Source organism: Coregonus clupeaformis, chromosome 10 (genome assembly GCF_020615455.1).
Source record: "Coregonus clupeaformis isolate EN_2021a chromosome 10, ASM2061545v1, whole genome shotgun sequence".
NCBI classification, from domain to species: Eukaryota; Metazoa; Chordata; class Actinopteri; order Salmoniformes; family Salmonidae; genus Coregonus; species Coregonus clupeaformis.
This window is the reverse complement of record NC_059201.1, coordinates 610,001-634,607: the sequence shown is the minus strand read 5'-3', so window position 1 is coordinate 634,607 and position 24,607 is coordinate 610,001. Positions and strand designations below refer to the sequence as shown.

General features: G+C 46.1%; 1 protein-coding gene across 1 annotated transcript in view; it reads left to right on the top strand.

The window, feature by feature from the left end:
- Positions 1-24,607, top strand: part of tusc3 (tumor suppressor candidate 3) — a 71,960-nt gene that overhangs the window by 38,526 nt on the left and 8,827 nt on the right. Inside the window, exons 6-7 of the mRNA XM_045222801.1 lie at positions 2,868-2,957; positions 22,543-22,606. Of these exons, the coding sequence (XP_045078736.1) occupies positions 2,868-2,957; positions 22,543-22,606 (154 nt within the window). The remainder of the gene's footprint in view (positions 1-2,867; positions 2,958-22,542; positions 22,607-24,607) is intronic.

Genomic DNA, 24,607 nt, shown 5'->3' with positions numbered 1-24,607 from the left:
TTATTTGCAAATTATGGTGGAAAATAAGTATTTGGTCACCTACAAACAACCAAGATTTCTGGCTCTCACAGACCTGTAACTTCTTCTTTAAGAGGCTCCTCTGTCCTCCACTCGTTACCTGTATTAATGGCACCTGTTTGAACTTGTTATCAGTATAAAAGACACCTGTCCACAACCTCAAACAGTCACACTCCAAACTCCACTATGGCCAAGACCAAAGAGCTGTCAAAGGACACCAGAAACAACATTGTAGACCTGCACCAGGCTGGGAAGACTGAATCTGCAATAGGTAAGCAGCTTGGTTTGAAGAAATCAACTGTGGGAGCAATTATTAGGAAATGGAAGACATACAAGACCACTGATAATCTCCCTCGATCTGGGGCTCCACGCAAGATCTCACCCCGTGGGGTCAAAATGATCACAAGAACGGTGAGCAAAAATCCCAGAACCACACGGGGGGACCTAGTGAATGACCTGCAGAGAGCTGGGACCAAAGTAACAAAGCCTACCATCAGTAACACACTACGCCGCCAGGGACTCAAATCCTGCAGTGCCAGACGTGTCCCCCTGCTTAAGCCAGTACATGTCCAGGCCCGTCGGAAGTTTGCTAGAGTGCATTTGGATGATCCAGAAGAAGATTGGGAGAATGTCATATGGTCAGATGAAACCAAAATATAACTTTTTGGTAAAAACTCAACAATGCTGAGTTGCATCCAAAGAACACCATACCTCTGTGAAGCATGGGGGTGGAAACATCATGCTTTGGGGCTGTTTTTCTGCAAAGGGACCAGGACGACTGATCCGTGTAAAGGAAAGAATGAATGGGGCCATGTATCGTGAGATTTTGAGTGAAAACCTCCTTCCATCAGCAAGGGCATTGAAGATGAAACGTGGCTGGGTCTTTCAGCATGACAATGATCCCAAACACACCGCCCGGGCAACGAAGGAGTGGCTTCGTAAGAAGCATTTCAAGGTCCTGGAGTGGCCTAGCCAGTCTCCAGATCTCAACCCCATAGAAAATCTTTGGAGGGAGTTGAAAGTCTGTGTTGCCCACGACAGCCCAAAAACATCACTGCTCTAGAGGAGATCTGCATGGAGGAATGGGCCAAAATACCAGCAACAGTGTGTGAAAACCTTGTGAAGACTTACAGAAAAAGTTTAAACCTGTGTCATTGCCAACAAAGGGTATATAACAAAGTATTGAGAAACTTTTGTTATTGACCAAATACTTATTTTCCACCATAATTTGCAAATAAATTCATAAAAAATCCTACAATGTGATTTTCTGGAGAAAAAAAATCTCATTTTGTCTGTCATAGTTGACGTGTACCTAAGTGGGAGAACTTGCACAATTGGTGGCTGACTAAATACTTTTTTCCCCCACTGTACACATATATGCATATGCAGACAGGCACACACAATCACAATATCCTGTGGTCAGAGCACACACATACAATGGACTGGTGAGAGCACAACATCTCTGAAGTAGGTAAGTGGTGGGTGGTACATTTTTACATTTTAGTCATTTAGCAGACGCTCTTATCCAGAGCCACTTACAGTTAGTGAGTGCATACATTTTTTCATACTAGCCCCCCGTGGGAATCGAACCCACAACCCTGGCGTTGCAAGCGCCATGCTCTACTAACTGAGCTACACGGGACAGTATGATGTTGTTAGGGTCTCAGAATGTTCCTATGAACGGTTTTCACAGCGTGATATTGACAGTCTTTCGTAAGTGTTCCACATAATGGTTTCTTAGAACACTCCCATTACTTTATCAGGCTATTCATGGACCCATACATGTACGTCAATAATAATGTTCTGACCCCCGAGGGTGAGGTGCAATACCATAGTTACAAATAATGTAGTTATAAAAGCCATTGTACTCAACTCAACTTCGCCAGGTCAATACAGATCTGAGGATCTTAATATGTTCACACTGTTGCAGGAGAACTTTCCTGCAGTGCAGGAAATGTAAAACTATTTGAGGTTTAAAAAGGCTGCTGAAGTTTGTCATTTCCTATTTGAAATTTCAGACTTGATTTTCCCTTACGAAAAATGTATCAACCCCCTACAAAAATGTTCATTCATTATAATCCACATAATTATTCACATTTCCTGTTGCTGCAGGATAATTTCTTCCTGCTGGGCAAACTGGCTCAAATTAAGATCCTACATCTGTATGTGAAACAATAGTTCCGGTCTATAACGTGAAACTTCTATTTAACGTGAGGTCAGAGTGTATGACTATTCTGGCAAGTAGATGGCATAGTTTAAAAGGACATTCTACTCAACCCCCAGCTAATACACCGTGAACCATCCATTTTCTTCTGCAAATGTTTGTGTTTATGATCTCAATTCTGCATTTCTTCAGTTCTTTTGTAAACTACAATCAATGAGCATGAAGCAGCGGAGTCCGTCTTCATCAGCAGCAATGCTCTTATTGATAGTGAGGGCAGTATGAGGCAGAGTGGAGGAGTGTCCTATGTGTAGACAGAGAGGGTTGTTGTCCCATATGTTAAGAGACAGGGAGAGGGCTGAGGAAGCCACAGAGACTATTGATCGTAAAGGGAGCAGCGGGCAAGTCACGGAGGTCAGGTTCAATGTGGTTTTTACCTCTCCTCTCCTCTGTTGGAGTGGCGAGATGGATCGATGCGGGTGTGCAGCCTCTCTCTGTCTATCTCTGTCTCCACCTCTCTCTCTCTCTCGCTCTCTCCATCTCCCTCTCTCTCTTTCACTCTGTGTGTGACTGTGAAGAAATAGCAGCAGGAGTGTTGATGATTGTATAGTAATTTCTACCTGTAGCTTCAGTAACTTTGGAACCTCTCTCTCTCTCTCCGTCTCTCGCTCCCTACCTCTCCTCTCAGTGTGTGGTGTTTGCCATGACATCAGGCCAGATGTGGAACCACATCCGCGGTCCGCCCTACGCACACAAGAACCCCCAGAACGGCCAAGTGGTGAGTCAGTCCACATCTACATCCACTCCTAATTCTATTTCTAATTTCCTGCTTTTCTCCCTTTCGTGGTCCTCCTCCTTTCCTCCTCCATTCCACCTCTCTTTCCTCCACTCCATGCACTTCCTCTCTTTCCTCTGTTCCATGCACTTCCTCTCTTTCCTCCGTTCCATGCACTTCCTTTCTTTCCTCCGCTCCATGCACTTCCTCTCTTTCCTCCGCTCCATGCACTTCCTCTCTTTCCTCCGTTCCATGCACTTCCTCTCTTTCCTCCGTTCCATGCACTTCCTCTCTTTCCTCCGCTCCATGCACTTCCTCTCTTTCCTCCGTTCCATGCACTTCCTCTCTTTCCTCCGTTCCATGCACTTCCTCTCTTTCCTCCGCTCCATGCACTTCCTCTCTTTCCTCCGCTCCATGCACTTCCTCTCTTTCCTCCGCTCCATGCACTTCCTCTCTTTCCTCCGTTCCATGCACTTCCTCTCTTTCCTCCGCTCCATGCACTTCCTCTCTTTCCTCCGTTCCATGCACTTCCTCTCTTTCCTCCGTTCCATGCACTTCCTCTCTTTCCTCCGTTCCATGCACTTCCTCTCTTTCCTCCACTCCATGCACTTCCTCTCTTTCCTCCGCTCCATGCACTTCCTCTCTTTCCTCCGTTCCATGCACTTCCTCTCTTTCCTCCGCTCCATGCACTTCCTCTCTTTCCTCCGCTCCATGCACTTCCTCTCTTTCCTCCGTTCCATGCACTTCCTCTCTTTCCTCCGTTCCATGCACTTCCTCTCTTTCCTCCGTTTCATGCACTTCCTCTCTTTCCTCCGCTCCATGCACTTCCTCTCTTTCCTCCGCTCCATGCACTTCCTCTCTTTCCTCAGTTCCATGCACTTCCTCTCTTTCCTCCGCTCCATGCACTTCCTCTCTTTCCTCCGTTCCATGCACTTCCTCTCTTTCCTCCGCTCCATGCACTTCCTCTCTTTCCTCCGCTCCATGCACTTCCTCTCTTTCCTCCGCTCCATGCACTTCCTCTCTTTTGCCATTTTTCTTGGTCTATATACACTTGAGTGGACAAAACATTAAGAACACCTGCTGTTTCCCTGACATAGACTGACCAGGTGAAAGCTATGATCCCTTATTGATGTCACTTGTTAAATCCACTTCAATCAGTGTAGATGAATGCGAGGAGATGGGTTAAATAAGGATTTTGAAGCCTTGAGACAATTGAGACATGAATTGTGTGTGTGTGCCATTCAGAGGGTGAATGGGCAAGACAAAAGATTAAAATGCCTTTGAACGGGGTATGGTTGTAGGTGCCAGGCACACCGGTTTCTGTCAAGAACTGCAACGCTGCTGGGTTTTTCACGCTCAACAGTTTCCCATGTGTAATCAAGAATGGTCCACGACCCAAAGGACATCCAGCCAACTTGACACAACTGTTGAAAGCATTGGAGTCAACATGGGCCAGCATCCCTGTGGAACGCGTTTGACACCTTGTGGAGTCCATGCCCTGACGAATTGACGAATTGAGGCTGTTCTGAGGGAAAAAGGGGGGTGCAACTCAATTAGGTGCTACTCAATTAGGTGTTCTTAATGTTTTGTACACTCAGTGTTGCCTATTGGCTTATTGTTTAGACTTTTCACTCTTTCCCTCTCCTCCATCCCTCCTCTCACCCCCCTCTTCTTTATATGTCGCCACGCCGCCTTTGTGTCCCGTCTAGAAATGAAACGATGCGAAACGCTGACTTGTTTTTCAGTGAAAGACAAGACAGAGCTCCATGTGTGAATTCAAGTTGGAAACTTTCTGGGTATCAGACCTGACCATTCAATGAAACCGTAACCCTGTACAGTAATTGAATTAGCCAAGGTGTTTTTAATTAGAACCACAATAACGAAGAGGATAATAGGATTTCACACACTGTGTGGGGAAATCGTTAACGCTGTTCGACTATAGCAAATAGTGTTGAGACTTGGGGAGAATGAGGAGACACACACACACGCACACACACACATGTGTCATAGGTGGAGAAATATGAATAAAGCCGTGTCTATGGCGCTTTAAGCCCCAGTCTGTGGGGTGGGGGGGCGTAAAAGACAGAAACTCCACCTGGAGCTATACTTTTGTGTGTGTGTGTGTGTGCAGGCTTGAGTGTGTGTCTATTTCTATATGAGGGTGTGTGTGTGTGTGTGTGTGTGTGTGTGTGTGTGTGTGTGTGTGAGTGGCCAGCTGGGAGCAGTCACAGTGGCTTTATGTCAGTCCAGAGACACATCAGGGTTGCTGGGTCCCAGACACTCAGACAGGAGGGGGGTTGTATGTCGACTTGCCCCGTCTGGACGATTACAAGGAGGCTCAGCTAGGAAATAAAGTTTATTGGGGAAGACAAGGCCATGACACACACAGAAACACACAGAAACAGACAGAAACAGACAGACAGGGACAAGTAAAAACATTTTGTTCAAGATGGACTCTGATCTCACTCATCAACAGTGACTTTTTAGATCGAGTTTGATGTGTTAGTTCTAAACCATCTATAAGCTATATATATATATTTATATTTATTTATAGGCAGTATAATATGTTTCTCCCAACAGTCAGAAAAGCAATACAGCATTAGATGATAAAATAGATAGATGTAACATTGGAATGGAATGATACATTGAGAGATGGACAGACAGATTGATAAATAACTTTTCCTCTCCAATAGCCAGTTTTCTGAGAAAGAGAGGGAGAGAAACTGAGAGAGAGCGCTTGACGCACAGTTAGAGAGTTTCTCCTCTTGAAGAGTCGGTTTTCAGAGAGAGAGAGAGGAGTAATAAGAGTGAAAGTAGCATCGTGGAATGACAATTAAGAGGGAGAGAGAATTACTAATGGGCTATAAATTGTTAAATGACACATTGTCTCATTTGTGGGGTGTGAACAGAGTGAGAAGATGATGGTCTGTATCAGAGAGCGACTGTGGGTGGGTTGGTTCTTCTATCCTTGTGGGGACCTAAAATCCCCCAAAGGCCCCACAAGGATAGTAAAACAAGGGAAATTCTCCCTGGTGGGGACATTTCCCACGTCCCCATGACGTCATCAAAGGCTATTTTAAGCTCAGGTGTTAGGGTTAGGGTTAGGGTAAGAGGTTAAGGTAAAATAGGATTTTGAATGGAAATCAATTTTAGGTCCCCACAAGCATAGAAGAACAAAACATGTGTGTGTTTATCAGCGTCTGGAGCAGTTTAGTTCCAACAGATTTTTCAGAGGACTACAAAGGGAAGCTATTTCACACAGATATGTTCCAACCAACCCCTAAGCATCGGTTGTTGTTACTGTGCTTATTTACTGGGAAAATATTATTGTTGTCGAAATGCAACCAAAAAACTAAAAATAGTGTCACAAAAGAACTGCGTGTTTTTCAAGAAATATTTCTTCATCATTTATGGCTGTGCATCGGAGTGTGAAATTAAAAAAACAGAGAGGAAAAACATTTAGTGGAGAGGATGGAGGGAGGAGAGTTAAAAAACATTGCCTTGATTTCCAAACTAAAAGCTACATTTGCATGAAATTATCCTCTTGTCAGACTACTGGATGTCCTTTCTGCATTTTCTCTCCCACTGCTCCTCTCCTCCCTCCTTCATCTGGCCCACCCACTCTTCCCTCCCTTATCACCCTCTCCCTTCATCTGGCCCATCCACTCTTCCCTCCCTTATCACCCTCTCCCTTCATCTGGCCCATCCACTCTTCCCTCCCTTATCACCCTCTCCCTTCATCTGGCCCATCCACTCTTCCCTCCCTTATCACCCTCTCCCTTCATCTGGCCCATCCACTCTTCCCTCCCTTATCACCCTCTCCCTTCATCTGGCCCATCCACTCTTCCCTCCCCTTATCACCCTCTCCCTTCATCTGGCCCATCCACTCTTCCCTCCCTTATCACCCTCTCCCTTCATCTGGCCCATCCACTCTTCCCTCCCTTATCACCCTCTCCCTTCATCTGGCCCATCCACTCTTCCCTCCCTTATCACCCTCTCCCTTCATCTCTGGCCGGGCTGAAAACCCATTTGGAGAGAGAGAATGAGAGAGAACAGGGTTGTTTGGGTAATAAAAGCGACCGAGGCGGTTGGCCAGTTGGTTCACACTGTGCAGAAGCTCATGGGCGACTGGAGCTATTTGAGGACAGAGAGAGAACAGATAACCCACATAAAGACCTCTAAACGGTCTATAGACAATCCTGTCTGCTTTTCTCTGTTCCCCTCTCTCACTATCCCCCCATCTCTCTCTCGCTCTCTCTGTCTCTCTCTCACTCTCTTACCTCCCCCTCATTTTCTTGGTCTTTTTGGCTGCAGGCAGTTGGCTACCAGACAGGATAATAACATTATAAAAAATTGCCCAATCCTGGAAGAGTATATTGAAAGAATTTGTCAATTGATGAATGGGGACGAAACAGGACTTGTCCCACAGGGCGGCGCACAATTGGCCCAGCGTCGTCCGAGTTTGGCCAGGGTAGGCCGTCATTGTAAATAAGAATTTGTTCTTAACTGACTTGCCTAGTTAAATTAAATTGTATCCAGGTGAAATTGTATCTGCTCAGTGCCCAAGAACTGCTGTTGAGGATCCCGGATAATGAGAGATGTTGGTGACTAAACAGTCCATTTGTCAGGCTATGAGCAGTTTGAGCTACTCCAGGAAGTTATGTTGCAGCATAGCTCAGTGCTGCCCCCTCTCTTTGAGTAACTCGTTGAAGGCTACCCAGGGTACTGCAGGCTGCCATTAGTATCTCAATTATCCTTATAACTTCTTCTATGTGCGATTTTATAACAATCGGTTCAAGGACATACATCTGGTGTATTAGAAGCAATTATAGGTACCATGATGCCTTCTAAAAACATTTTATTTACACGAAGATTGACCACAAAGATCACCATTTTCCATTGACTATAATGGGGACCTGTTTTCTGCAAACAATGCCTGCAGTACCGCGGTCAGCCTTGAACTTCCGTGGCTTCAATGAGAAGGGGCAGTCGTTCTCCCCTGGGTCAAAAGGAGATCTCCAACTGCCATTCAAGAGCACCAATTTGTGGAAGTGGACTTTTGTATCCAGGAACTTAAAACTGGGGCATTAGATTGAGCCAAAATGGCCAATGCAATCCCTCAGAGTGACTAGCCTTTAGCTCCAAAATGGCGTACCCCAGTAGTTCCAGAGGGGGATGCTTGAAGTAGACATTGCCACTAACCACAGATCTAGGATCAGATTATATTAACCCCAATCTGAACCCTAGCTATGAGGGAGATGAAACGATATCTGACCCTGTATAAGTGGTTTGGTGGAATTCAGTCAGAAAAGGATGATCAGAGCCCTAAGGACCTTCTTCTCATGACCCTTTAGAAATATGTTTTACTTCAACATTTAAGTCTAATGAACTTCCGTCTGGATGTTTGGAGTTCACCCTGACCGATCTGTGCCACTGAGACGCCAGAGCGGCTAGCTCCTCCGCCTACACATTAGCCACGCCTCACATCCCATTCCCATATCATCCCAACTCATTACTTAATTAAGTTTGGCTGCAAACAACCTCCTCCACCCTGCTTCCCAAAGACACGGCTCAAGTATATATAAATCTCATATTTTTTTCATAATCCGAACAGACCGTTGTCACTTTTATTGCGTTTTAGCAAATATTTAGTTTTTATCCCGTGGATGTTCGCGGGGGTGGGAGTGAGTCTATATTAAGTGAATTGAACTGTGAAGCAAAGCATTAAATAAAATAACACTTCAGACAGGGGAATTTTTTTAGTTCTATTTTGGGGCCCTGTCCAGGATGCTTAGCTCTCCGTTCCAAGCGACTGGAGCATTAAAAATGAATCTGTGTGGCAAATGAGCGCCTTAATTAAGAATGGGGAGACCTAGGAGGGATTGAGGGATGGAGGGAGAGAGGGAGAAGAAAACAGAATGAGAAAACTAAACTGAAAAACAAATGCTGTTTAACTGTGAATTAATCACACTGATGGAAAACGTTTCCTTCCAGGGGCCGGCAGTAGAAAACTAAAGACTCACAGGAGCAAGGGGTTTATTAGTTATGTTTAGGATTATAAATCTGGGGTTTATTAGTTATGTTTAGGGTTCTAAATCTGGGGTTTATTATTATATATTTTTTATATATATAAATCTGTGATTTTTGGCATCGAAGCACAACAAGGGAAAGTTGCCCTGGTTGTTTTTTTGTTTTTTTTAAAGGTGTGCTAGTGCTAGGCTGGAGCAAAAACCCTTCACCACCCACTAGCTTCCCAGCCCAGAGTCGGAGAACCATTTTCTACTGTCTGGCACCAATGCTTTTTGCTGAGGTCTGAAGTAGATGATCAAAATCACCACTCTATCCACAGTGGTTGCTAGGGTGGCAAGAAAATACATCTCCTTAACAACCCCTCCACCTGTCAATCATTCCCGGAACTCTCAACACAATTGGCTATCGTCTTCCCCCATTCACCTTAATGGACTTTAACCCACTGGCTCCGTGTCTGTATCTATCTACCCACCCCTCTGTGGTCGCATCACTTCCTCATCTCGCTCCCAGGCCCTTTGTCTCCGAGCTCATAGATTGAATCAATACGGCTCCATGTGTCAGCAGTATTGCTATATTGAATTTATGTGCGGTTCTTATTGAAATATTATAATGTGGCTGTATGAATTCCAGGCCTGCTGCTCAGCATACAGGAGCACTGGCAGAATACAGCGTAACTTTTTATGGCCTGGCTAATATTGGCCCTGGGAAAATCTCAGGGTTATGTGGACAATGACTTATGAGGATATTGAGGACTCTCTGGGACTTTTACACCATGGATTGAGACGTGCAGCACTAGTGTCCTTATTGTAATGGGTGTGTGTTTCACACAACAGACAGTTGTGTAAGGGTATATATGATGATTGTGGTAGTGGTGATGATGACGATGATGACAGTGATGATGGTTATCTGGCATTGGTAATAGTGACATTACGATGGTTTCCGGTAAGAAGGTGGAAGGTTGACAGACTTCTTCCAGATACCTCAGGACAGACAAAATATGTAGGTATTTTCTCTGACAGAGACAGACAGGAATCCAAACAAAGTCCATTCATCAGGACTGTGTTAATATAGACATCATTCTCTCTCTCTCTCTCTGTGTCTCTCTCTCTGTGTCTCTCTGTGTCTCTCTCTCTGTGTGTCTCTCTGTGTCTCTCTCTGTGTGTCTCTCTGTGTCTCTCTGTGTCTCTCTCTGTCACTCTCTCTCACTCTCTCTCACTCTCTCTGCCTCTCTCTCTCTTTGCATCTCTCTCTCTTTGCATCTCTCTCTCTTTGCATCTCTCTCTCTCTCGCGCGTGCACACATACTTTTTCTCACTCACAATGGACCAGGCTCTGTGCAATATCGATCCTCTGCGCCAGGCTTCCTATTGACTCCTGAACAATGCCTCCGCTATAGACCACATTCTGACTCTTATCTGAGGGATGCTACAGTGTCTGTCTGGAGACCAGTAAATGGGTAGACAGTGGAGAGGTGCAGGTGACATGCATTTCACTCAGTGTCCACTGCTTGTGTATTGTAACCTGTATTGTAACCTGTTAGAATACAGGGATCAGTATTGGGTGATATGGTGGCATTGTAACCTGTTAGAATACAGGGATCAGTATTGGGTGATGTGGTGGCATTGTAACCTGTTAGAATACAGGGATCAGTATTGGGTGATGTGGTGGAATTGTAACCTGTTAGAATACAGGGATCAGTAATGGGTGATGTGGTGGAATTGTAACCTGTTAGAATACAGGGATCAGTATTGGGTGATGTGGTGGCATTGTAACCTGTTAGAATACAGGGATCAGTATTGGGTGAAGTGGTGGCATTGTAACCTGTTAGAATACAGGGATCAGTAATGGGTGCTGTGGTGGCATTGTAGCCTGATAGAATACAGGGATCAGTAATGGGTGATGTGGTGGCATTGTAACCTGTTAGAATATAGGGATCAGTAATGGGTGATGTGGTGGCATTGTAACCTGTTAGAATACAGGGATCAGTATTGGGTGATGTGGTGGCATTGTAACCTGTTAGAATACAGGGATCAGTATTGGGTGAAGTGGTGGCATTGTAACCTGTTAGAATACAGGGATCAGTAATGGGTGCTGTGGTGGCATTGTAGCCTGATAGAATACAGGGATCAGTAATGGGTGATGTGGTGGCATTGTAACCTGTTAGAATATAGGGATCAGTAATGGGTGATGTGGTGGCATTGGTGAACTTCCTCCTCCTTCCTTCTACCTTGTATACAATTAGTATAATTAAGAATCATCTCTCTCCCTCTCCTTCTTGCCAACCAACACACGCTCTCTGTTTCTCCCTCTTCCCTACTCCGCCTCTCTTTTCTGCTTGGTTAACTTCTCATTTATCTGGCTCCTCGAGTTACGTCTTTTGACCTTTGAAGACAGAGGCCAGGGAAACATTGGGTAAAAACGATGAACAGAATCATTTGTTAAAGGTTACCATACAAAACCCCATTAGGCAACAGCCGTGGCTCTCTCAGAAGCTATTTGTTTTTAGAGCGCCGTCTGGGGGAAAAAAAACAACAAGAAAATCATGTTAGACTACATGCTTTCTTTCTTAAACAGTGAGTGTGAGCTCGCTGTCATTTATCAGATTTGAATTTGTATTACTAATTCATTTGGAAGTTACGATAGGACTTCTAGTAGCGTCTACGGGTGTTCTGAATGTCAGAGTGTTGAGATGGAGAACAGGACGTGTGTAGATGGAAATCTACAGAGCCATTTCTTCAGTGTTCAGGGTAGATACAGTTGGAGTTGGAAGTTTACATACACTTAGGTTGGAGTCATTAAAACTCGTTTTTCAACCACTCCACACATTTCTTGTTAACAAACTATAGTTTTGGCAAGTCGGTTAGGACATCTACTTTGTGCATGACACAAGTAATTTTTCCAACAATTGTTTACAGACAGATTATTTCACTTATAATTCACTGTATCACAATTCCAGTGGGTCAGAGGTTTACATACACTAAGTTGACTGTGCCTTTAAACAGCTTGGAAAATTCCAGAAAATTATGTCATGGCTTTAGAAGCTTCTGATAGGCTAATTGACATCATTTGAGTCAATTGGAGGTGTACCTGTGGATCTATTTCAAGGCCTACCTTCAAACTCAGTGCCTCTTTGCTTGACATCATGGGAAAATCAAAATAAATCAGCCAAGACCTCAGAAAGAAAATTGTAGACCTCCACAAGTCTGGTTCATCCTTGGGAGCAATTTCCAAATGCCTGAAAGTACCACGTTCATCTGTACAAACAATAGTACGCAAGTATAAACACCAAGGGACCACGCAGCCGTCATACCGCTCAGGAAGGAGACGCGTTCTGTCTCCTAGAGATTAACGTACTTTGGAGCGAAAAGTGCAAATCAATCCCAGAACAACAGCAAAGGACCTTGTGAAGATGCTGGAGGAAACAGGTATAAAAGTATCTATATCCACAGTAAAACGAGTCCTATATCAACATAACCTGAAAGGCCGCTCAGCAAGGAAGAAGCCACTGCTCCAAAACCGCCATATAAAAAGCCAGACTATGTTCTCATTTACAACTGCCAGGTCGCAGTTGTAAATGAGAACATGTTCTCAACTGGCTTACCTGGTTAAATAAAGGTGAAATAAAAATAAATAAATAAAAATGGTTTGCAACTGCACATGGGGACAAAGATCGTACTTTTTGGAGAAATGTCCTCTGGTCTGATGAAACAAAAATTGAATTATTTGGCCATAATGACCATTGGTATGTTTGGAGAAAAAAGGGGAACGCTTGCAAGCCAAAGAGCACCATCCCAACAGTGAAGCACGGGGGTGGCAGCATCATGCTGTGGGGGTGCTTTGCTGCAGAAGGGACTGGTGTACTTCACAAAATAGATAGCATCATGAGGAAGGAAAATGATGTGGATATATTGAAGCAACATCTCAAGACATCAGTCAGGAAGTTAAAGCTTGGTCGCAAATGGGTCTTCCAAATGGACAATGACCCCAAGCATACTTCCAAAGTTGTGGCAAAATGGCTTAAGGACAACAAAGTCAAGGTATTGGAGTGGCCATCACAAAGCCCTGACCTCAAGCCTATAGAACATTTGTGGGCAGAACTGAAAAACGTTTGTGTGCGAGCAAGGAGGCCTACAAACCTGACTCAGTTACACCAGCTCTGTCAGGAGGAATGGGCCAAAATTCACCCAACTTATTGTGGGAAGCTTGTGGAAGGCTACCCGAAAAGTTTGACCCAAGTTAAACAATTTTAAAGGCAATGCTACCAAATACTAACTGAGTGTATGTAAACTTCTGACCCACTGGGAATGTGATGAAAGAAATAAAAGCTGAAATAAATCATTCTCTCTGCTATTATTCTGACATTTCACATTCTTAAAATAAAGTGGTGATCCTAACTGACCTAAGACAGGGAATTTTTACTAGGATTAAATGTCAGGAATTGTGAAAAACAGAGTTTAAATGTATTTGGCTAAGGTGCATGTAAACTTCCGACTTCAACTGTATGCATGAGAAGGTATCCATCAATTTTGAGAAAAGGTTTCAATTTTTTACAGGTGTACCTCAGCTTGTGTCTCCCACTGTAGATTGAGCCGTCAATTTATGTATCTTGTCTATAATCCTATCTCTGAATTAAAAGGTTAAACCCATCGTTTTATGGGATTATGTTAAACACAGAAAACCTGGGAGCTATTATACATTCCATTCAAAGTTTCTAGACCTTGTCAAGACTACGTGAGAGTTGATCTATGTAAATACACTGAGTGCAAAACATTAGGAATGTCTTTCCATGAACATGGACTCCCAGGTGAATCCATGTGAAGCTATGATCCCTTATTGATGTCACTTGTTAAATCCACTTCAATCAGTGTAGATCAGTGGTCACCAACCTTTTTTGAGTCGAGATCACTTTCTGAGTCGAACTGCAAGCCAAGATCTACCGTTCAGATTTTGTTTTTTTACATGACTTAAAAAACATCAGCCTATGTATGCAACATTAACCCATTAAAAACAGTACTGTAGTAATGAGGTTTGTGCAGTAGGCTATAGGCCCAATTCATTATCACTGCATATTGGCTTTGCTTGAATTGCCCTGCCAATGTTGTTCTTCTCAGACCATTTTTACATTATATTTCAACATTACTATATGATCACACTGGAAATAGACCAGTTGTTGTATTACTTGTGAGGCGCAGCATAAATGTAAATAATTAGCTTTTTATTTTACTGGGCTGATGGTGCCTGCATCTGATGATCAGTCTCAGTGGAGGGAGAGAGCAGCAGACTGAGGGTCCGCCTCTCAACATCCCTCCGCTCTCCCTTTCCTCCACTGACACTGACCAAAAAGAGATACTGTCTTCCAGCTGATGGCGATACTCGAGTCGCACCACATTATTTCTGCCTCATGCACAAATTCAGGTTGTTACTCCTATGACCAGAGAAAGTGACATTTTCCTCGATATGAAAAAAGACCCAAGTCGTTAATAATAACAACTCAAGCCTATCGATGACACTTTCCTACTCATTCATTACTGCTGCAGTGCTGGTTGTACCGCGAGTGGCAGTAGCGAGAAAGCACATTTTATGGCATATAAAAGTGTTGAATAGAAAGTTTTGAGTAAAAACTGAAACATGAACTCACTCATAAAAACAGCAGCTCTTTGCTGTATTCGTTGAGTCTCTAGTCAGGGTTTTACAAGTTTAGAAATCTCACAGTATCAACTTTGCTGTAGATTGATTCTATGCCTGCTACGTTACTGCAGACACAGTAATCTGAGCCTTCCGATTGGCCAGTGGTAGGCCTATAGCGTACTTGATTTGCGCCCCCCGGGAAGGCAGAGTTTGTAACTTAAAAACGTTATAAATGGAGCGAGTCGAATAAAACAAATAGGAATGCAAGGTGTTGTTTTTTTTACAGAAATGTTTGGCGATAGACTTGGAATGCCTTGGAGATTGACCAGTCAATCGCGATTGACCAATTGGTGACCACTCATGTAGATGAAGGGGAGGATACAGGTTAAAGATGGATTTTTAAGCCTTGAGACAATTGAGACATGGATTGTGTATGTGTGCCATTCAGAGGGTGAATGGGCAAGACAAAATATTTAAGTGCCTTTGACGGGGTATGGTAGGCAAGGCGCACTGGTTTGTGTCAAGAACGGCAACGCTGCTGGGTTTATTCACACTCAACAGTTTCCCGTGTGTATCAAGAATGGTCCACCACCCAAAGGACATCCAGATTACTTGACACAACTGTGGGAAGCATTGGAGTCAACATGGGCCAGCGTCCCTGTGGAACGCTTTCGACACCTTCTGGAGTCCATGCCCCAACGAATTGAGGCGGTTCTGAGGGCAAAAGGGGGTGCAACTCAATATTTTTTCCTAATATTTTGTACACCGTGTATATGTTTTGTGTCTTTTAGTTATTGATCTATTTGGGAACCTATTTTACATGTCATTGGACGGTTTGTAGACCTTGTAGCTATGAAGCTAATGTAAGCTTACACTCTATGTAAACGTGTGTGTATATAGTTATGGAGTGTGTGTTCTAAGTTGTTCTTACATTCATCTTAAAGCCGGCAGCAGCCAATGAGGCGTGGCTCTTTAATCCCAGACGGAGAGGAATATTCCCTCTAATGAATTGAGGGAACAAAACCTAATCCATCAGATTAATTGGATGTGTCCACACGGCGTATTGTAGAGTTTTTTATCCCACCGTCTCACACTCAAGCTCACACGATCTGCAATTCTGATTTATGTTGCAAGACCATACTAGCATTCAGCCTGTGTTTCTGGGACTAAGAGAGAGGAGTTAGGACTCGGGAGCGACGGGCGTGCTGTTCTGATTCCGTTGTTTTCCTTGTTTGAGAATGAAATTAACCAGGGCCATCCAGGTGGGAAAATGGGGGAAATTAATTGAGAAAACGGGATAACTAATTTTTATTGTGTGTGCCGATCGAGTGAGAAGGCAATGTTATTAGTTTGCTTATCACCGAGATGCGTTTTCTCTGATGAGAAATCATCAACAATTTCTGTTGACAAATTCTCTCCAATAGTGTCTCCAGTTGGAACAGCCAAAGTAATTTTGAAAGTGCACTGAGCAGAATTTAGTAAAATAACCGTAGAAAGAATCATGTATTGTTGTTTAGTTAGGGTGGAAATATATTCCCTATGGGAATGAGGTGTACACACACACACACACACACACACACACACACACACACACAAACACAGTGTCTCTAGTCACTGGCAAAGTGATGGAGGCAGGTAGATCTGAGGCCCCAAGGCATACACACACTCATAACACACCTGCATACACTTCCATCTGCGTATTATGACTCCTATAGCCATTTCCTGTTGCTCAAGGGGTGTGTTTGGGGGTCAAAAGGTCATAATAATTCAAGATTCCCTCCCTTACCATCCCATTAGTCCGCCTACTGTGGTGTCTGTGTGTTCAGAAGTGAACAGGTTAACCTCCCCACCAACATCAGAGCCAGACAGACTCTGGGCAGCCTCATCTCTTCATTTTTCACCGGCAGACTGCTGTTTGGGTAAATGGAGAGGGGGGGGGCGAGAGAGAAGAGAGAGAGGGGGGGCAGAGAGAGAGAGAGAAGAGAGAGAGGGGGGGGCGAGAGAGAGAGAGAGAGGTGGCGAGAGAGAGGGGGCGAGAGGGAGAGAGAGAGGGGGCAAGGGGAGAGAGAGAGAGGGGGCGAGGGGAGAGAGGGGGGTGAGCAAGAGAGAGAGAGAGAGGGGGGGAGAGAGAGAAGGGTGCGAGAGAGAGCGAGAGGCGGGGGCGAGAGAGAGGTGGGAGAGAGAGAGAAAGAGGGAGCGAGAGAGATGGGGGCGAGAGAGAGAAAAAGGGAGCGAGAGAGAGAAGAGAGAGAGAGAGGGGGGGGCGAGAGAGCGAGAGAGGGGGGGCGAGAGGGAGAGAGAGAGGGGGCAAGGGGAGAGAGAGAGGGGGGCGAGGGGAGAGAGAGAGAGGGGCGAGAGGGAGAGAGAGAGGGGGCGAGGGGAGAGAGGGAGAGAGAGAGAGGGGGCGAGAGAGAGAGGAGGGGGTGCGCGAGAGAGAGGAGGGGGCGAGAGAGAGAGAGAGAGGGGGCGAGAGAGAGAGAGAGAGGGGGCGAGAGGGAGAGAGAGAGGGGGGCAAGGGGGGAGAGAGAGAGGGGGGCAAGGGGAGAGAGAGAGGGGGAGAGAGAGAGGGGGCGAGAGGGAGAGAGAGAGGGGGCGAGGGGAGAGAGGGAGAGAGAGAGGGGGCGAGAGAGAGAGGAGGGGGTGCGCGAAAGAGAGGAGGGGGGTGCGAGAGAAAGGAGGGAGTGGGTGAGAAAGAGAGAGAGGGAGAGGGCGGCGAGGAGGGCGAGAGGGGGGGCGAGCGAGAGAGAGAGAGAGAGAGAGGGGGCGAGAGAGAGGGCGGGGCGGGCGAGAGAGGAGGTGGTGCGAGAGAGAGAGGAGGGAGTGGGTGAGAAAGAGAGAGAGGGAGAGGGCGGCGAGAGGGGGGGGAGAGGGCGGCGAGAGGGGGGAGAGGGCGGCAGGAGGGGCGAGAGGGGGGGGCGAGCGAGAGAGAGAGAGAGAGAGAGAGAGAGGGGGGCGAGAGAGACGGGGGGCGAGAGAGCGAGAGAGAGGGCGAGAGAGAGGGAGGGGCGAGAGAGAAAGGGGGGGCGAGAGAGAGAGAGGGGGGGGCGAGAGAGAGGGGTCGGGAGAGAGAGAGAGAGAGAGAGGGGGGGCGAGAGAGAGAGGAGGATGTGCGAGAGAGAGAGGAGGGAGTGGGTGAGAAAGAGAGAGAGGGAGAGGGCGGTGAGAGGGGAGGGAGAGGGCGGCGAGAGGGGGGAGAGGGCGGCGAGGGGGGCGGCGAGAGGGGGGGAGGCGGCGAGGGGGGGCGAGAGAGAGGGGAGGCGAGCGAGCGAGAGAAAGAGAGAGAGGGGGGCAAGAGACAGGGGGGCGAGAGAGACAGGGGGGCGAGAGAGAGAGAGAGAGAGAGATAGAGAGGGGGGGGCGAGGAGGGGGGGCGAGAGAGAGAGAGAGAGAGGGCGGGGCGAGAGAGAGCGGAGGGGCGAGAGAGAGAGGGGGGTCACGAGAAAGAGAGAGAGAGGGGGGTGAGAGAGAGAGAGAGGGGGGCGAGAGAGAGGTGAGCGAGAGAGGGAGCGAGAGAGAGAGAGAGAGCGAGAGAGAGAGAGAGAGGGGGCGAGAGAGAGGGGAGCGAGAGAGAGGGGGGCGAGAGAGAGAGGGAGAGAGAGGGGGCGGCGAGAGAGAGAGAGATAGGGGGCAGAGAGAGAGAGAGGGGGGGGCGAGAGAGGGGGGGCGAGAGAGAGAGAGAGAGAGGGGGGGGCGAGAGAGAGAGGGGGGCGAGAGAGAGGGGGGGGGCGAGAGAGAGAGAGAGAGAGAGAGAGAGAGAGAGAGAGGGGGGCGAGAGAGAGGGGGGGCGAGGGAGAGAGAGAGAGAGAGAGAGAGAGGGGAAATAGAGAACGAGAGAGAATGGGGGCGATAGAGAAGAGAGAGAGAAAGAGCGAGAGAGAGAGAGAGAGAGAGGGGGAGAGAGAAAGAGATGAATGCAGGCCCCCTCCAGACACATGGTTCCATTACAGAGCGCTGCATTCACAGCACAAGGGCCTGTCGGAATGGATAGAACTAGAAAGACAGAGAGAGAGAGAGAGGGCAAAGAGAGATGAGCGGAGACTCACTCCCCAGAATTGCTAATCACTCACTCTCGTCCATCGCACACTCTCCACATCCGTAATTTCCCCCTCTCCTCCTCCTCTCCTCCCTCCTCCTCTCCTATCCTCTCCTCCAAATCTCTTTATTCTAATGAGTTCCTAGGATAATGTTGCCCAGACCCTTTCGCTTATATTCCCTCTTATTTTTGAAAATACATTCAGTGTTTTCTCCTTCGAAACGAGGGAATATCTTCTCTCTCCTCCTCTTCTCTCTCCTCCTCCTCTCTCTCCTCTTCTCTCCTCCTCCTCTCTCTCCTCTTCTCTCTCCTCCTCCTCTCTCTCCTCTTCTCTCTCCTCCTCCTCTCTCTCCTCTTCTCTCTTCTCCTCCTCTTCTCTGTTGATTCTACTGAGATGTTTTTGCCTCTCCTCCTCCTCCTCCTCCTTTCCTCTCCTCCTCCTTTCCTCTCTCCTCCTCCTCCTCTCCTCTCCTCCTCCTTTCCTCTCCTCCTCCTGTCTCCTCTCCTCTCCTCCTCCTTTCCTCTCCTCCTTGTCTCCTCTCTACTCTCTCCTCCTCTCCTCCTCCTCCTACTCTCCTCTTCTCCTCCTCTCCTCTCCTCCTCCTTTCCTCTCTCCTCCTTTCCTCTCCTCCTCCTCTCCTCTCTCCTCCTCCTCCTTTCCTCCTCCTCTCCTCCTCCTCCTCCTTTCCTCCTCCTTTCCTCTCCTCCTCCTCCTTTCCTCCTCCTTTCCTCTCCTCCTCCTCCTTTCCTCCTCCTTTCCTCTCCTCCTCTCCTCTGTTGTTTTCCTCTGCTCAGTTCCCTAATGCGCTCCTTTGTTATTTCCTGTCAGACTAAAGGAAACAAAGTTATGTTCTGTAGAGGTTATTTATTCTCCTCTCTTGTTTTCCTTAAACTGTGTCTTTAGTGAATAATCGTTTATTCCCATCTCCAACTCTATTCCACCTCTATTCCACCTCTATTCCTCCTCTAATATTTGGATAATGTTCTATTTTAATATTTTCTGCTGGACATGTACAGTAGCTTTGTAATGGCGGGGGCTGTTCCCAAAGGGCACCCTATTCCCTAGATAGTGCACTACTTTTGACCAGACTATATAGGGAATAGGACGCCATTTGGGGCACATCCCTGGTCACTGTGGGGGGCACTGCACTAGCTCTGGGTTGCCAGGTTGGTGATATAGAAAGGACGTGATAGACTACATAGAACCCTAGAGGCTTTCCTAAGCGCCTCTGGCAACGCACAGGATGATATTCCACACGATTTACGCGTATTGTTTTTGACCTGTCATGAAGTACATGTGCTCTTCTTGGCGTGTCACATGTAGCCAGTGTACGTGTTTCCGTGTTCTGAACATGATAGTTCTGTGAGAGCTGAATGACAACAACTTGAAAATGATTATTTCATTCCGTGAAGCTAGGTGCTGTAAATAGTTACAGGGTTTATCCACTGAGGTAACTGGGGGTATATGCAGAGTATAAGTATTTTTGCGTTGTGCTTGCGTCCTAGCAACCGGAATGACGACAGCCGGTGTTGTATTTTCGGACGAACTTGGCAGCCACACTTCACTTGACGACACTGGCATGAAGTCTTGGACTACACACACACACACACACACACACACACACACACACAGGAATCTGTCTCTCCCCTCTTCGTCGTCATGTTCATCACCATCACCATCATCATCACCATCATCATCATCATCATCATGCATTATGCACTCCACTTTGAGATAGTTTTTCTGTGAAAAGCGTGTTACATTCAGTGTTTTATTATCATTATTATTATTATTATTATTATTATTATCATAGTGTAGCGATCCTGTGGTAGCTAGAAGATACTGGAGTCCCTCAGGAGGGCCATCACGACCGACCGCCAGCCCACACGATGCTGAAACCCATACGTGTTACATAGCCTAGCAGAGATACAGGGAATGGTTGACACACTCACACACGTACTCCGACAATAGCGCACACACCCACGGAAGTGCATGCTCTCACACACACACACACACACACAGGGACCAAATGAGGACATAATGACATTGACACCAGTATCTATATTTATGGCTATTAAATGCCCATGTTATCAACATCACCTTTGACCTAATGTACTAGAAGGGAAACAGTGCTCTCGAGTGGCGCAGCGGTCTAAGGCACTGCATCTCAGTGCTTGAGGCGTCACTACAGACCCCCTGGTTCAATTCCAGGCTGTATCACAACCGGCCGTGATTGGGAGTCCCATAGGGCGGCGCACATTTGGCCCAGCGTCGTCTGGGTTTGGCCGGTGTAGGCCGTCATTGTAAATAAGAATTTGTTCTAAACTGACTTGCCTAGTTAAATAAAGGTTAAAAATAAAAAATAAAAATTGGGTGCAAAAAAACTTGACCAACATTTCCAGGTTTTCCAGAAATACAGGTTGAAGGATTCAGGAATTCTGATTCAGGGAACCTTTTTGTTCCCGGGATTTCTGGAGAACCTTGGAGAACGTTACCATAATTTGGGGGAAGTGACCATAATTTTGCAACCCTAAAAGTAAAGCAAGCATGTTACAAGGTATAGTATGAAAAGACAGTGTCTTTATGGAAAGTTGCCGTATCTGGCTGGGAAGGACACAATCATCATTCTATTGTGTGCCCATCTTTCCTACCAGTACATAGAAGAAATCCACACAAGAAAATCCACACGACAAATTCCCATCAACCATTGATAGTTTAGTTTATTTGGATCCCCATCAGCTGTTGAATAAGCCTCAGCTATTCTTCCTGGGGCTCACGATAGGCAAGACATTTCTCTGCTATTGGGTTCTCTCGTAGAACCAGAATAGATTCTGTTCAACGGTGTGCAATTCAATTATTTACAGCCACTGTGGTTGGTAAACACACCCACCCACCTGTGGCATCTTGTCGAGGTAGGGAGATGGTATGTACAGAGAAATGGGATGCCTTTTTTTCCTCTCCATGCCATGTAGCCGGTGGACCTCAGTTTGACCGGTCTGTCTCTTAATCACACGCACACACACACACACACACACACACACACACACCATGGACAAGGATAGGAAATATATGTTTTCTTATCAGTGGAGACACAGGCTCCTTGTGTGAGGAAACTTTCCTGGTAACTCAGGGGAAGACAACTTCCCTACACTGTACATTCTCTCCTCCTATTGGCTACGGTTAGTTAGTAAAGCGTTGTGATTGGCCACGGTTAGTAATGCATTGTGCCTTGACCTTGTGACAACAGGTAGGCCAGACTTCTCTTTCATGGAGTTGTGAAAAGGAATGGGGCCATGATTGTTTTCCTGGAGTGAGTCGTGTGTGTGTGTGTGTGTGTGTGTGTGTGTGTGTGTGTGTGAGTGAGTGCGTGAAAGATGGGGACTAGGCATTGCTTATCTTAAAGCCACACAGCCAGCGAGTGTTTACCACTGTTGTGACACAAATGTGAAATATGTGGCCATTGTGGAGGATTTTCTACCCATTTCATTTGTAACTTTTTAATCTTGGCCTTTTCCCCCTCTCTCTCATTCATGGTCTATAGCTCACGTGCTGTACGCCTCTCCAATTCCATCTCTCTCCCTACCTGTTTTTTCATAATAAGGGAATTTTTACCAATTGTGACTAACATTGTAACTTCTCTCTCTACCTCTACCTCTCTCTCTCTCTCTCTCTCTCTCTCTACCTCTCTCTCTCTCTCTCTACCCCTCTCTCTCTCTCTACCCCTCTCTCTCTCTCTCTCTCTCTCTCTCTCTCTACCTCTACCTCTCTTTCTCTCTCTCTACCTCTTTCCCTCTTTCTCTTTCTCTCGCTACCTCTCTCTTTCCCTCTCTCTCTACCACTGTCTCTCTACCTCTCCCTTTCTCTCCCGTTCTCTCTCTCCCCCCGCTCTCTCTGTTTCAGAGTTATATCCATGGGAGCAGCCAGGCCCAGTTTGTAGCTGAGTCCCACATCATCCTGCTGCTCAGTATCCTTAACACTAATGCCTCATGGGAGAACTGAGGAGTAACCAATGGGAAGCCTGTATTCACTACTTCCTCTATATGATACAGGGGATTCATGTCTGTATTCAATACCTACTCTATATGATACAGAGAATTAACCAATGGGAAGCCTGTATTCACTACTTCCTCTATATGATACAGGGGATTCATGTCTGTATTCAATACCTACTCTATATGATACAGAGGATTAACCAATGGGAAGCCTGTATTCACTACTTCCTCTATGATACAGGGGATTCATGTCTGTATTCAATACCTACTCTATATGGTACAGATGATTAACCAATGGGAAGCCTGTATTCACTACTTCCCCTAAGATACGGTGGAGTACCTAATGGGAAGCCTGTGTTCACTACTTCCTCTATATGATACGGAGTAACCAATGGGAGGCCTGTATTCACTACCTAGTCAAATCAAATCACATTTTATTTGTCACATGCGCCGAATACAACAGGTCTAGACCTTACCGTGAAATGCTTACTTACAAGCCCTTAACCAACAATGCAGTTCAAGAAATAGAGTTAAGAAAATATTTACTAAATAAACTAAAGTAAAAACGTTTTCTTTTTTTAAAGTCACACAAGAAAATTACATAACAATAACAAGGCTATATACAGGGGGTACCGGTACTGAGTCAGTGTGTGTGGGTACAGGTTAGTCGAGGTAATTTGTAAAGTGATTATGCATAGATAATAAACAGCGAGTAGCAGCAAGGGGGGGGGTGTCAATGTAAATAGTCCAGGTGGCCATTTGATTAATTGTTCACCAGCCTTATAGCTTGGGGGTAGAAGCTGTTAAGGAGCCTTTTGGTCCTAGACTTGGCGCTCCGGTACTGCTTGCCGTGTGGTAGCAGAGAGAACAGTCTATGACTTGGGTGACTGGAGTCTTTGACAATTTTTGGGGCCTTCCTCTGACACCGCCTAGTATAGAGGTCCTGGATGGCAGGAAGCTTGGCCCCAGTGATGTACTGGGCCGTACACATTACCCTCTGTAGCGCCTTACGGTCAGATGCCGAGCAGTTGCCATAACAGGCAGTGATGCAACCAGTCAGGATGCTCTCGATGGTGCAGCTGTATAACTTTTTGAGGATCTGGGGACCCATGCCAAATCTTTTCAGTCTCCTGTAGGGGAAAAGGTGTTGTCGTGCCCTCTTCACGACTGTCTTGGTGTGTTTGGACCATGATAGTTTGTTGGTGATGTGGACACCAAGGAACTTGAAACTCTCGACCCGCTCCACTTCAGCCTGTCGATGTTAATGGGAGCCTGTTCGGCCCTCCTTTTCCTGTTGTCCACGATCAGCTCCTTTGTCTTGCTCACATTGAGCAAGATTCACATCTAGTGCCAGATTCAGGAAGCATTTGCACCTAAACACCAACAGGAAAGCAGATCCTGAAGCTTCATGATATCACACATTTTTCTACACTATTGACTCTGTATTATTAGTTCACCGTAATAGCGTATTACTTCACATAAACCTCTAGCAATATTTCCTCTGCATAGAAAAACGTGTGAACTTTACACCTTTTGCAAGCGCTTAGTAAATCTAGTGTCATTCTAGTCCATAGTGTATCACCATAGAGACCTACACTGTCGTTCTAGTCCACAGTGTATCGCCGTAGAGACCTACAGTGTCATTCTAGTCCATAGTGTATCACCATAGAGACCTACACTGTCATTCTAGTCCACAGTGTATCGCCGTAGAGACCTACAGTGTCATTCTAGTCCATAGTGTATCACCATAGAGACCTACACTGTCATTCTAGTCCACAGTGTATCGCCGTAGAGACATACAGTGTCATTCTAGTCCATAGTGTATCGCCGTAGAGACATACAGTGTCATTCTAGTCCATAGAGTATCGCCGTAGAGACCTACAGTGTCATTCTGGTCCATAGAGTATCGCCGTAGAGACCTGCAGCGTCATTTCCTACCATCTGCACGAGGCAGCGTACATTTTCAATTCAAG